Genomic DNA, 14,427 nt, shown 5'->3' on the forward strand with positions numbered 1-14,427 from the left:
CCATCTCAGAGGACATTTAAGAGTCAATCACATTGCTGTGGGTCAGGACCAGATAAGGACAGCAGATTTCCTTCCCAAAAGTGAACCAAATGGATTTTTACGACAATGGTTTCATAGTCACTATTACTGAGACAAGTTTTTTTTAAAATTCCAGATTTACTAACTGAACTTAAATTCCACCAGCTGTCATGGTGGAATTTGAACCCATGTCCTCAGAGCATTAGCCTGCGCCTCTGGATTACTAGTCCGGTGACATTACCATGATGCCACTGCCTCATCTCATAGTCATTATCCCTGCCACTGAAAGTAGGAGCGGGTAATGTTTTCACCCCTATTTGTTAATCTGTTTGTCTGTAAATAATATATCTCAAACTAATGGATGGATTTCAACAAAACTTGGCATACAGGCTATGGCCCAAGGAAGTACTGATTAGATTTTGGCAAAGATGCAGTCCAAATGCAGATCTAAGCGTTCTTTGAAGTATCAATTAACATTGGAAGATATGGCAAATTGACTTTTTTTTTTAGAATGTGGTGGGTTGTTGTGTTTAGAATGGTGTTGATTGTCTCAACTTCTGTGGTGGAATTTGTATTCAGCTATCAAAATGTGGGCAGAGTTTTCAGAGCAAGTTGTTGGATATGGATTAGCCTGAAGCCTCTTCAATGAAATGGAAGGTCTTAATAAAAAGATTTATTTTTTCAGCTATGTAGTTACAGAGATCAACAGGGTAGGGAAAAGCCTTAATGATGAGCTGCATAAGTGTAATAACATTAAGTTAACACAATGTAATAGAGGTATGTGCTCTTTTGAGAGTACACTCACTTGTTTGATCTTCTGGTCTTCATGGTTAAGAACTCAGTTAGCAGTTTGAGTGCACATAACCTCTGTGGCTCTATTGCAAAACTAATTATCTTAAAATATGAGGAATAGCTTTTAATTGAGGTTGCTTATAAAAATAATCATCTTTAATGCCGTTTAACAATTTGACGAACATTTACTTTTCAGGACAACTAATGTGGCATTGCAGCATTAAATGAAGCATTGCCTTACAATAACCAGTCTCCTATTTACAATATCCTTGTCTTTTTCTTAACAGATGACAAGTTAAAAACTGAGCGGGAGTTGCCACCCCTTCTTCTAGGTCCAAACTTCAAATGTAAGCATTTTCTGTACAAAACGAATGAATACTTCCATTTGCATGGTGGAATTGAATTTGACATAGGAACTCCTACACTTGAGGATGTGTCTGAACGTATCAAGGTATTCTTATAGCTGTACATCCTTCTCAATAACTAAAGTGTCTTTTTGTCTGAGCAGAGAAAAAAATTAGAAAGAAGTAAATATGATTCCAAAATGAAGCGCATAAATCAGTTCTTATAGTTCAATGGGCAAATGCAATACAGTTTGATACCAAGCCATGGAAGATTAAGAAGAGTAACAGAAGATTAATTGCTATTCACTGATTCCTACTCTGTGTGTACTCTGGTTATCAGATGAAGACATAATTAGTTTTTGTCATAATGACCCTTGTAGTCAAAATGTCTGCTGATACAGTCTGCTAACCTATAGCTATGTGAGTTACTGGAATCTGTGAAACTAGTGTCTAGAAAATATGACCAAATGGAAGACTCAGATCATCTTGTTTCAAGTTTAAGTTTGAGCCTTCTCTCTCTTGTAAGAATAATTTACATTTATATAGCATACTTAACAACATTTCCCAAAGTGCTTTTCAGTTGCACAACAAACCCAAAGGAGAGATGCCCAAAAATTTGAAGGAGGTTTTCGAAAGAGGTGGCAAAATGCAGAGGTTCAAAGGAGAGTGTTCAAGAATTTGGCAAAAAGATGGATGAAAGCTCTGCCACTATGGTGGAACAAATTGAAAGGACAATGCATAGTACACCAATGTAAAATCAAGGGTGCAAACAGAGACATATGACTATATAAGATTTCAGAGGATTGAGTCCCGAAAGGAACAAGGCTGTACAGACAGAAATGAAAATGTTGAAGATAATTCAATGAGGCATAAGTTGCAGTGGATGTCAGTAAGGACAGGGTGATTATTATAGACCTTGATTTTCTAGACTGGTTTCTCATAAGAAATGGTGAACTTTGTTTACAGGGCTTCAGCAGCAGTTACACCTTCCATCTTCCATCCTTCCATCAAGAACCACAACTGGACACAAACTCCAACCCCACTACCCCCTCTCCCACCCAAGGTTCCTCGTGCTTCGGGCTAATTCATTCACATTGTCACGTGATGCTACACAGGACAATAAGTCTTAAAGCTACTATCACTACATTCCCTAAAGCTACAGTTACTACAACCTTCCCCCTTTAATTTTTTTTTTACAATTTGTATTTACAAGGACAACCACATTCATGACACTACAAGGGGAGGTGATGGCATAGTGGTATTGTCACTGGACTAGCAATCCAGAGACCCAGGGTAATGCTCTGGGGACTCAGGTTCAAATCCCTCCATGGCTGATGGTGGAATTTGAATTCAATAAAAATCTGGAATTAAAAGTTTAATGATGACTGTGAAATCATTGTTGAGTTGTTGTAAGAACCCATCTGGTTCACTAATGTTCTTTAGAGAAGGAAATCTGCTGTCCTTACCTGGTCTGGCCTACATGGCCTACATGTGACTCCAGACCCACAGCAATGTGGTTGACTCTTAAAATGCCTTCTGAACAAGGGCAATTAGGGATGCTGGTCTAGCCAGCGATGCCCACATCCCATGAATGAATAAAAAATATATATACACTGGTTATGAAATTATAAGCTTAGTCTCTCAGGTGGTTTCTTGATCTGGGTGGAATGTCACAACTTTAGAATTTCTTATGAATCTTCATTTTCTAGAACCACAGCAACGTCAGGTACCTCCTTACTTTAGGCACAGACAGTTCAGTGTTATCCATTCTGACAGAGGCATCTGGTATGTCTATCCTTGGTTGCTCAATCACAACGGGGACCACAGGTTCCACAAAGATTACAGGTGGAACATTGATTTGTTGAGGTATCTCCCTTCTTCTCAAATGATCCACGTGTTTTTGGGTGATCCAACCCTCCACTTCTGCATGGTACGACAACAGTCCGGTCACAGAAACTCTTACACCAACTCAATCCACCACCAAAGTTTCATCCAAATACTGTTTCATCAATAGTAAATTCTCACTCTTGACTATGCAAATCATGAGTCACTTTTTGATTCCCTTGACTCTCCCTTCAAGTTGGGAAGTACCAGGCTTAATCTTGTATGAAGGTGGCGCTTCATAAGTAATTCTGAAGATGTTGAACCTGTAGTAGGGTGGGAGGTCGTTCTTTGGAGAAACAGGAAACGTGTAAGCTTAGTTTCCAATGATCCTCCCGATAATCTTTTCATACCAACTTTAAAAGTTTGTACTGCTCTCTCAGCCAATCCATTAGACGACGGATGATATGATGCTGTCTTTACATGTTTGATAACATTAGGCTCACGAATCTTTGAAATTCAGCATGAGTAAAAGCAGTACTATTGCCTAAGACAATGACTTCCGGCAATCCATGAACAGAAAACTTTGGCGTTCATATAGTCGCACCTGATGTTGCTGATCTAAGTTCGTACACATCTAACCATTTGGAATGTGCATCAATTATTAGTAGAAACATGGTGCTTAGAAATGGACCTACATAATCTATATGTAGCCTCGCCCAGGGTCGTCCAAGCCATTCCCATGAGTGCAGTGGGGCTGCAACAGGTAACTTCTATCGTTGCTGCTACTGGAGACAGTGTTTAACCATTTTTTTTCTTTATCACTGTACCCGGCCACCAGATATAGCTCCATGCAAGCATTTTCATTTTGGGAATTTCAGGATGCGCAACTCAGTTATTAGTGGTTCCCTTCCTTGTGAAGGAACAACAACCCTTGCACCCCATAATAGGATACCATCCTGACTACTCAGTTCATTCCTTCTAGTGAAGAATGGCTTCAACTCTTTGGGGGCTGGTTCCTGGAATCATCCTTTCAACACTTGGTCTTGTACTCTAGACAAGACTGGATCACGGTTTGTCCAGTTTCTTATTTGCCTTGCGCAGACTGACAAATAATCCAGGAGATTCATCATTAACATGATCTCTTGGAGATTTGGAGCATGTTCAGTGCTCTCCTGCAAAGGAACGCAACTTAGGGTATCTGCACTGGCTATATGCATCCCTGGTCTCTGCATAAAAGTACATTCATATGCTGATAAAATGAAAGCCCATCTTTGAATTCTTGCCAAAGTGATGGGAGGGATAGCTTTTTCTTCGCTAAACAGACCTAAGAGCAGTTTGTGATCAGATGCTATAGTAAAGTGTCAGTCATGTATAAACTGATGGAATTTTTTAACCTCAAAAATAATGAATAATCCTTCTTTCTCGATTTGTGAATAACCTTCTCGGCTGTAATAAGAGTTCTGGATACATAGCCTATTGGCCTTTCTGAACCATCGTCCATCTTGTGAGATAGTACCGCTCCCACACCAAAGTGGAAGGTGTCGTGAGTTAGCACCAATTCTTTTGTCAGGTCATCGTTTACTAACAAGTTTGAAGAATGCAAGAGCTGTTTAACTTTCGTGAAGGCTTCTTCTTGAGATGACTTCCAAGACCAACGTTGGTTTTTCTTTAATAATGATTGTAGAGAGGCTAAGACCGTTGATAAGTTGGGTAGGAATGACCATAATAATTTACCATACCCAAGAATGGCTTGAGCTCTGAGACATTTGAAGGCGAGGGTGCCTCCTCAATTGCTTTAATTTTTTTCTTCTATCGTGTGTAACCTTTGGGCATCCACCCAGTGCAGTGGCCCAAGTAAACAACTTCACTTGCGTGAAAGGTACATTTCCAAGTTAGCCAAGTGTTCCACTTCTGTTAACCCAGTTATTAGGACGTCATCCAAGTAGACCACGACTTGAGGTAGTCCTTGCAGCAAGCTCTCCATTGTCATTTGGAAAGTCACGCTGGCTGAAGAAACACTGAAAGGCAGGCACGTATATTGGTGCAACTGTTTGTGTGTGGTTATGGTTACAAATCCTCTGGATGTATCATCCAGTTCCAGCTGCTGATATGCGTGACTCATATCTAATTTAGCATAAGTTCTCCCTCCTGCTAATTTGGCACACAGGTCCTCGATCCTGGGGATAGGGTACTTGTCCTACTTAGCAGCCTTGTTTACTGTTAACTTGTAATCCCCACAGATACAAATATTCTGATCTGGTTTCAAGACAGGGACTATGGATGTTGCGCATTGCGAAAATTGAACCGGCTGAATAATACCCAGCTCCTCTAAGTGGTTTCATCCGGTGTCAACCTTCTTTCTCAGGGCATAAGGCCTGGCTTTAAAAGAAAAATGAGGAGTTGCTTCAGTATCAACATAGCCTGCAGGCACTTGATTTTCCCCATTTCCTCTCAAAAGACCTTGTCATATTTCTTTAGCAGCTCTGGCAATACTCCAGCTCTCAGCTGGAAAATTTCAGACCAATTTAATTTAATTTATTTTAACCAATCACGACCTAGAAGGCTTGGTCCTTCAGCTTCCACTGCAATTACAGGGAGCTGTGCTGTCAGGTGCTTGTAATAAACAGGTACAGTGGTAATACCTTTCACTTATATCGCTTCACCAGTATACATTTTTAATTTGGTTGAAGTTTGCTCCTTACTCAATTGTTGAGTACCCTTGTTTAAATATTTGAATGTATGCTCCCCCACTACAGTGGTTGATGCATCAGTATCCTTTCTCATTGACCTGCAGAGCCAATCAGTTACTCTGTTTTCCTTACTTTCACATTTAAATAGAGAATAAACATTGGAATTAGTAGTTCCTGGTTCTTCCATGTTAATTACTTAGATCAGTTTAGTTTGCCTTGTTTTACATTGCTTAAGTATGTGCCCTCTTTTATGACAATAATGGTGTTCCACCTCTTTAAAACGGAAAGTTTCAGGGATATGGTTACTTCCACATCATTAGCAATTCATTTTCAGATTTTTGCTGAGTTGTCTCCTTTTAAGTTTTCAGATAGCAGGGACTGTCTCCCACTTCGCGGCTGAATCCCTGGTTTTCGTGACACACCTGGTGTTTTGCTCCAGCCCCAACTGGAAAACGGCGCCATTTTGTACATCCTGTAAGGCCTGTGAATTTCGCTCCATGCTTTACATCACAAGCGTTGTTTCCATTGCTTTTTTATGATCAATATTTATTTCAGCTAATAACCATCATCGAATGGCAATACCATTTGGTCTGCGGTGTGCACAATCCCATAACATATCATTTAGGGTCTCCATGAGGCCACAATTTTCAGTTAGTTGTATCAACTTCACTATGTATGTTGCTATGGTCTCTCCCTGAGCTCTTAGTTTCAAATTAAATTTGAACCTGTACATGGTTGTGGAGGATGTGGGTTGAAAATGACCCTTTACGAGGTCTACCAATTCGCTGAAGGCCTTCGAATTAGGAGTGGTTGGGCCTGTCCAACCAAGAATTAAATTATAAATTTTACTCCAACAGACGCTTCAGAGAATTGCTTTCCTTTTTCCCTCCACCGTTATTTTGTTTGCTTGGAAAAAGTCTATATATTTACTCCAATCCTCTGTGGATGAGTCAAAGGGGTCAATCTTGCCAAAAGGTAGCATACCTGGTGAGTATATTTTCCCTTTCTTCTGTTTAGGACAAGGTTCTCACATACACTGGATGAGGGACAGTGCCAGAACCAATTTATCCTCATCGCAAGTTGTTATAGATTTGATTTTTCCAGGCATGTTTCTCCCAAAAAAACAGTGAACTTTATTTGCAGGACTTCAGCAGTTACAGGCTTCTATCAAGAACCACAACTAGACGCAAACTCGCAGCCCCCACCCCTCCCCGCCAAGGTTCCCTGCGCTTCAGGCTGATTTGTTCACACTGTCACGTGATATCACACAGTACAATAAGTCTTAAAGCTACAGTCACTACATTCCTTAAAAGCTACAGCTACTACAGTGATCAGGACTCTATATAAGATAAGATGTGGGCTGCAGCACTCTTGATGAGTTGGAATTGACATAGGATGCAGCTCAGCAAGGAGAACATTGGTAACAGTTGAATTTTTTAATAATTTATTCTTTCATGGGATGTGGCCAGCCTTTGTTGTCCATCCCTAATTGCCCTTGAACTAAGTGGCTTGCTAGGCCATTTCAGGAGGCAGTTAAGATTCAATCACCTTTGCTGTGGATCTGGAGTGACATGTAGGCAGACCAGGTAAGGATGGCCGATTTCCTTCCCAAAAGGATATTAGTGGACCAGATGGATTTTTACAACAATGGATGATAGTTTCATGATCACTATTGAGACTAACTTTATATTCCTGATTCCAGCTGCCGTGGTGGGATTTGAATCCAATTCCCCAGAGCATTGGCCTGGGCCTCTGGATTACTACTTCAGCGACATTACCACTATGCCACCTTCTCCCCATAATTATAGGTAACAAACACATGAATGAGGATTTCATTGGAAGTTTTTTTATTCTTTCATGGAATATGAGCATCGTGGATAAGGCCAACATTTGTTGTCCATCCCTAATTGCCCTGTGAAGGTCCTGAGTCAATTTCTTGAACTACTGCAGTCTGTGGAGTGTAGGTACACCCACAATGCTCTCAGGAATGAAGTTCCAGGATTTTGACCTTGTGTCAGCGAGGGAACAGTGACATAGTTCCAAGTCAGGATGCTGTGTGGCTTGAGGAGGAACCTGCAGGGACTGGTGTTCCCATGCATCTGCTGCCATTGTTGAGATAAGCACAAATGCAGGCAATATTACAGAGGTGAACATAAATGGTCTTGGTCTTAAACTAGAACTCAGCTCAGTGTGATTAGAATGTCAGTTTGATCTGTGGGCATCCGGGGGCAGGACAGAATCAGAATCAAAGATATGGATTTTCTAATGGGGACCAAACATTATGGCATAGTCCTTTCTATCACTGATATGCAGAAAATTCTGAAAAATGAAAACATAAAAGAAGAAACCATTTTTAATTGAGTCACCTGCAGAAGCATGTCTTTGAGCACTAGGAAAGGTCTAAGCTAGAGCAATGGGGATGCACTGGAGATGACCATGTAGGCACAGCAGAAACAAATGCAAATATGCTGCCTGTATTGGATCAGATTGCAAAGGAACGACGTGAGGGCAACACCACAAAGGTGCACCACAGAGGAAAGGAGGTGGAGGAGGAGGAGGATGTGGTAAAACAGTGAGAAAACCACTGTGGTCAGGGAAGAAAGGAGAACTAACTGGCTATGCTCCTAAGGAATGTCAAGAGTGACTTTGATCATGTTTTTTAAGTGCAGTGTGTGGGCTGGAAGCCAGATATTATTCAGATAGGAAGGGGTCAGAATAAGCAACACATTCCAAAACAAAACGTTAGGTTTTTTTTTTATTCGTTCATGGGATGTAGGCATCGCTGGCTTGGCCAGCATTTATTGCCCATCCCTAGTTGCCCCTGAGAAGGTGATGGTGAGCTGCCTTCTTGAGCCACTGCAATCCATTTGACGTTGGTACATCCACAGTGCTGTTAGGGAGGGAATACCAGGATTTTGACCCAGCAACAGTAAAGGAACGGTGATATTGTTCCCAGTGGTCTGTGACTTGGAGCGGAACTTGCAGGTGGTAATGTTCCCATGCATATGCTGCCCTTGTCCATCGAGATGGTAGAGAATATGGGTCTGGAAGCTATTGCTGCAGTGCACCTTGTAGATTGTACAGTGGCAGCAGTGTGTACTTTGGTGCAGGGAGTGAATGTTTAAGGTAGTGGATTTGGTGTGAGTCAAGTGGGTTGCTTTGTCCTGGATGGTGCCAAGCTACTTGAGTGTTGTTGGAGCTGAAATCATCCAGGCAAGTTGAGAGTATTCCATCACATTCCTGACTTGTGCCTTGTAGATGGTGGACATACTGTGGGGAGTCAGGAGGTGAGTTACTATTTGCATAATTCCCAGCCTATGATCTGCTCCTTTAGCGGTAGTATTTATGTGCTGGTCCATTTCAGTTTCTGATCAATGGTAGCCCCATGATATTGGGGGATTCAGCCATGGTAATGCCATTGAATGCCAAAGGGGATGGTTATATTCTGACTTGTTGGAAATGGTCATTGTTTGGCACTTGTGTAGCATGAATGTTACTTGCCACTTATCAGGCCAAACCTGACTGTTTTCCAGGTCTTGTTGCAGATGGACACGGAATGCTTCAATATCTGAGGTATCACAAATGGTGCAATCATCCATGAACATCCTGACCTCCAACTTTGCGATGGCGATACGATCATTGATGAAGCTGAAGATGGTTGGACCTAGGACACTACCCTGAAGAACTCCTGCAGCAATGTCCCAGGACTGAGCTGATTGACCTCCAACAACCATAATCGTCTTCCTTTGTGCTAGGCATGGCTTGAACCAGTGGAGGGTTTTCTCCCGATTCCCATTGACTTAAATTTTGCTATGCCTCCTTGTTGCCACACTGAGGCAAATGTTGCCATGAGGGCAGTCCCTATCACCTCACCTCTGGAGTTCAGCTCTTTGTCCATGTTTGAGCCAAGGCTGTAATAAGGTCAGGAGCTGCGTGACCCTGGTGGAACTCAAACTGAGTGTTATTGAGCAAGTCATTACTGAGTAAATGCCGCTTAATAGCACTGCCGAAGACCCCTTCCATCACTTTGCTAATGATCGAGAGTAGACTATGGGTAATTGGTCAGGATAGATTTATCCTGCTTTTTGTGGACAGGACCTACCTGGACAATTTTCCACATTGCTTGGTAGTTGCCAGTGTTCTAACTGTACTGGAACAGCTAGGCTAAGGACGCAACTAGTTCTGAAACACAAGTCTTCAGTATTATTGCTAGAATGTTGTCAGGGCCCATAGCCTTTGCAGCCGCTTCTTGATATCACGTGGAGTGAATCAAATTGGCTGAAGACTGGCATCTGTGATGCTGGAGACCTCAGAAGGAGGCCAAGGTGGATCATCCGCTGGGCAATACTGGCTGAAACTGGTTGCAAATGCTTCAACTTTGCTTTTGCACTAATGTGCTGGGCTCCCCCATCATTGAGGGTGGGTATATTTCTGGTGCCTCCTCCTCCTCCTGTCCACCATTCACAACTGGATGTGACAGAACTGTAGGGCTTAGAACTGATCTGTTGTTTGTGGGATGACTTCACTCTGGCTATTGCATGCTGCCTCTGCTGTTTGGCATGCAAATAGCCCTGTGTTGTAGCTTCACCAGGTTGACACCTTTTTAGATAAAAACAGAATTACCTGGAAAAACTCAGCGGGTCTGGCAGCATCGGCGGAGAAGAAAAGAGTTGACGTTTCGAGTCCTCATGACCCTTCGACAGAACTTGAGTTCGAGTCCAGGAAAGAGCTGACCTGGACTCGAACTCAAGTTCTGTCGAAGGGTCATGAGGACTCGAAACGTCAACTCTTTTCTTCTCCGCTGATGCTGCCAGACCTGCTGAGTTTTTCCAGGTAATTCTGTTTTTGTTTTGGATTTCCAGCATCCGCAGTTTTTTTGTTTTTACCTTTTTAGATATGCCTGGTGCTGCTCCTGGTATGCCCTCCTGCACTCTTGTTTCAACCAGGATTGATCATCCGCTTCATGGTAATTGCAGAGTGAGGGATATGTTGGGCCCTGAAGTTACAGATTGTTGTTGAATACAGTACTGCTGCTGATGGCCCACAGCAGCAGTCCTCATGGATACTTAGTTTTGAATTGCTAAATCTGTTTGAAATTTATCCCATTTCTGGTGATAGTGCTGCACAACACGATGGAGGGTATCCTCAATGTGAAGGTGGGACTTTGCCTCCAAAAGGACTGTGGTCACTTTTTCCAATACTGCCATGAACAGTTGCATCTGCGACAGGCAGATTAGTAAGGATGAGGTCAAGTGGGTTTTTCCCTCTTGTTGGTTCCCTCAACACCTGCTACAGACCAAGTCTAGCAGTTATGTCCTTTCGGACTTAGCAAGTATGGCCAGTAATGGAGCCACCCTTGCTGATGGACTTTGAAGGCCCCTACCCAGAATACATTCTGAGCCCTTGCTACCCTTGGTGCTTCTTCCAATTGGAGTTCAACATGGAGGAGTACTGATTCATCAGCGGCCATAGGTGGTAATCAGTAGGATATTTCTTTGCCCATGTTTGACCTGGTGCCATGAGACTTCATAGGGTCGGGAGTCAATGTTGAAGGCACCGAGGTCAACTCCTTCCTGACTGTATACCACTGTGGTGGGTCTGTTGGTGGGACAGGACATAACCAGGGATGGTGGTGATAAAATCAAAATACTGCGGATACTGGAAATAAAAACAGAAAATGCTGGAAAAACACTGCTGGTCTGGCTGCATCTGTGCAGAGAGAAACAAAGTAAACGTTTCGACTCCAATATGACTCTTGTTCTCCAGTTCCGAAGAAGAGTCATTTGGACTCTAAACATTAACACTGTTTCTCTCTCCATGGATGCTGCCAGAACTGCTCAGTGTTTCCAGCATTTCCTGTTTTTATCCCAGGGATGATGATGATGGTGCCTGGGATATTGTCTGTAAGGTATGATTCTGCGAGCATGACTATGTCAGACTTGTCTATGGGACAGCCCTCCCAATTTTAGCACAAGCCCCCAGATGTTAGTAAGGAGGACCTTGCAGGGTCAACAGGGCCAGGTTTGCTGTTGTTGTTTCTGGTGCTTAGGTCTATGCCGGGTGGTCTGTCGGTTTCATGTTTGTTTTGAGACTTCATAGTGATTTGATACAACTGAGTGGCTTGCTGGGCCATTTCAGAGGGCATTAAAGTTCAACCACGTTACTGTAGGCCATGCCAGCTAAGGACAGCAGATTTCCTTCTTTAAAGGACAATAGTGAACCAGATGGGTTTTTACGTCAGCCAGCAATTGTTTCAAGGTCACCATTACTGAGTCTAGCATTTAATTCCAGATTTATTAATTGAATTTAAATTCCACCAGCTGCCATGAGCCTGTGTCCCTAGAGCTTGGGCCTTTGTATTACTATCCCGGTGATACTACCATTACACCACCGCCTCCAGCTCCTCTCTGGTAAGGCCTTAGGTAGAGATAGAAGTGAAACTATAGAATGTTGTGACTTTGGAACTGGAGTAAGGAATTTGCTGATAATGATCAGAATGGCAGAGGTTTTTCAGCAGGCTGAGGCAGTAAAGCAGATAGCATCTATTTGGGTGCAAAGAAATTCATGAGGTTTTCATGACTAGCATCAGAAGTATGGTAGAGACAACAGAGGAGACAGGTAGTTAGCAGTGGAACAGCTTAAAAGATTTCTGACATTATCAGATTATTTAACCATAGGGAGGGAGATCAGTTATTTCTTCAGGCATTTGAGTGAGATCTGTTGATGGTCAGTTAGGCTGCTAGTGTGCTTTTGGGTGCTTGAGCCTATGTTTCTTAGATTTAATGGTATAGAATTGGATATTCTACTGGAGGAGTGGTGGGGGTAGAAAATTGCCCACCATGACAGGTCTCGATTCCCACCAGAGACCAGTGTGAAACCGATTTGCATCCCATAAATGGGATGCAGATGAAGGCCTGACTGGAATCATTCTCCCCATGCCTGATTCTCCATGACACCAGTGGGAAAAAGCACCTGTCCAGAACAAATCTGGAGCAACATGAAATGCTAAAGTTGGAAATTAATTTAAGATGGCCTTGGTCGGCATGCGGGCATCCAAGGAGAAGATGGAGGCCCCCAGCTATAAGACCTTGGAGCAACATGTGCAGCACAGGGTGGGTGGAGCTTCATCCATGTGGCTCCTCCATGATAAAGCTCCCAGAAGATGGGAATTATCCACACAGTGACCTCGTTCAACCTTTGGACCTTCTTCTAGGGACCTTGTTCAACCTTCAGACCATATTTCAGGGATTTCACCATGGGATTGGATCATCCAGCTGCAGGAGGAAGGCAGCAGGAAACACTTTTTGGGCTGCGAGGGTTTGTTTGGGCAGGGGGGAGGTGATTAAAGAAGGTTAGGAGAGGACTGAAGAGGTGGGAGTGGTGGTGGTTGGGGTTGCTGGGAAGAGTATTCCAAGGTTGTAGCAAGGTCGCAGATGGAACAGAGGGGGGTGGTGGGAGGAGCCATGGTGTGTGCCAGGTGGGGGGGTGGTTATGTGTAGATGTGAAGTAGCATGGGGGGGGGTTGTCCAGGTGTTAAGGGGTGGGGGAGGGGGGTTTGCAGGTCTGAAGGGACATGGAGTGAAGGGGTTCACGGAGGGGCCAGTTGAGTCGATTGTGGACTTATGGGGAGCGAACTGAAGGTGGGCATGATATGAGAGAGTGGTGAGGGTTACAGGGGGCAGAGGGAGCCAGTAGAGTGGGAGGGTAAGGGCTGCGTGAAGGGGCACCGAGGGCCATTGGTGGGGATGCAGTGATACTCATGGACTCGAGGGGTGGGCAGGCAGGTCAATGGTTATGGGGTTGGGATTCTTGGGTAGGAAAGTTAGGTGGACGTTGACTTGCACATTGTTAAAGGAGAAGGGAGAGGGTTGAAGGTTAACAGTGAGAAGATCAAAAGAAATGCCAGGGGACCCATTGGTAATGGGAGAAAGGGTGTGATGTGACTACCACCATTGTTGGCCTGGTTGAAACTAAACAGCTTCGTGGTGGAGATCCTGAGATGCTGCATGGCAGTATGCTCAGTGGATGGGCGGAGAAGCAGGTCATCTTAACTGGACAACTGAAAGGGAACCCCAACAGGTAGTATTGACAATGCCAGGGCCCTGGGACACATGATACTTTGATAGATGAAGGCTCAGCGTGTGCTGGAGCATGCCTGCATATGGCTTGCAAGGGCCCTGCCACATACTCTTGACTCACTGCAGATTCATTTGGGGTGTTGGTTGTTGGGTGTCTGTAGGAGAGGGGTGGGGGTGGCGTTTGGTAAACTTTCAGGACTACACTGAAACAAGACAGTAAATATTATTGAAGTGAAAGTGATTATATTTATATTACTTTTCTAAATGTGAAAATCAATTGTTCACCTGTGCAACCAGTTCTGATCAATATTGCTTGATTTACCTTGGCCCGCTACTTCTTGTAGGTGCTCCCCCAACATCTGCAGCAGGGGTGGAGACAGCCTGTTGACTAGTTGGCCCTGTTGCCTTTGATGACTTTGATGGCTGGAGGGCCTGGACTTCCTTTAGCTGTTCCTTTCTGGGCCAGCTGCTCTCCCTGCAATGACAGAGGATGAGGTTGAAGGGTCACAGGCAGAGGGGATCATGAGAGCCAGACAACCTGTGAAATTCCTGAGTGGGTGTCCAGGGGTGACCTGCTGGCATTTCTGCTCCCTTTGGGTGGCCGAAGGCCCCAGCCTGACTCCTTGAGAGGAGGGGGCACCTAGAGGGATGTCGAGGTGCCCCATCCCCCTCTTGCGTGCC

The 14,427-nt window shown here is 43.7% G+C and overlaps 1 protein-coding gene across 1 annotated transcript in view; it reads left to right on the top strand.

Moving 5' to 3' along the window:
- The window catches only part of ankar (ankyrin and armadillo repeat containing), a 313,107-nt gene that overhangs the window by 25,418 nt on the left and 273,262 nt on the right, over nt 1-14,427 (top strand). The window contains exon 5 of the mRNA XM_041200254.1: nt 1,098-1,261. Coding sequence (XP_041056188.1) covers nt 1,098-1,261 — 164 coding nt within the window. The remainder of the gene's footprint in view (nt 1-1,097; nt 1,262-14,427) is intronic.

Source organism: Carcharodon carcharias, chromosome 12, assembly GCF_017639515.1.
Source record: "Carcharodon carcharias isolate sCarCar2 chromosome 12, sCarCar2.pri, whole genome shotgun sequence".
Lineage (NCBI taxonomy): Eukaryota > Metazoa > Chordata > Chondrichthyes > Lamniformes > Lamnidae > Carcharodon > Carcharodon carcharias.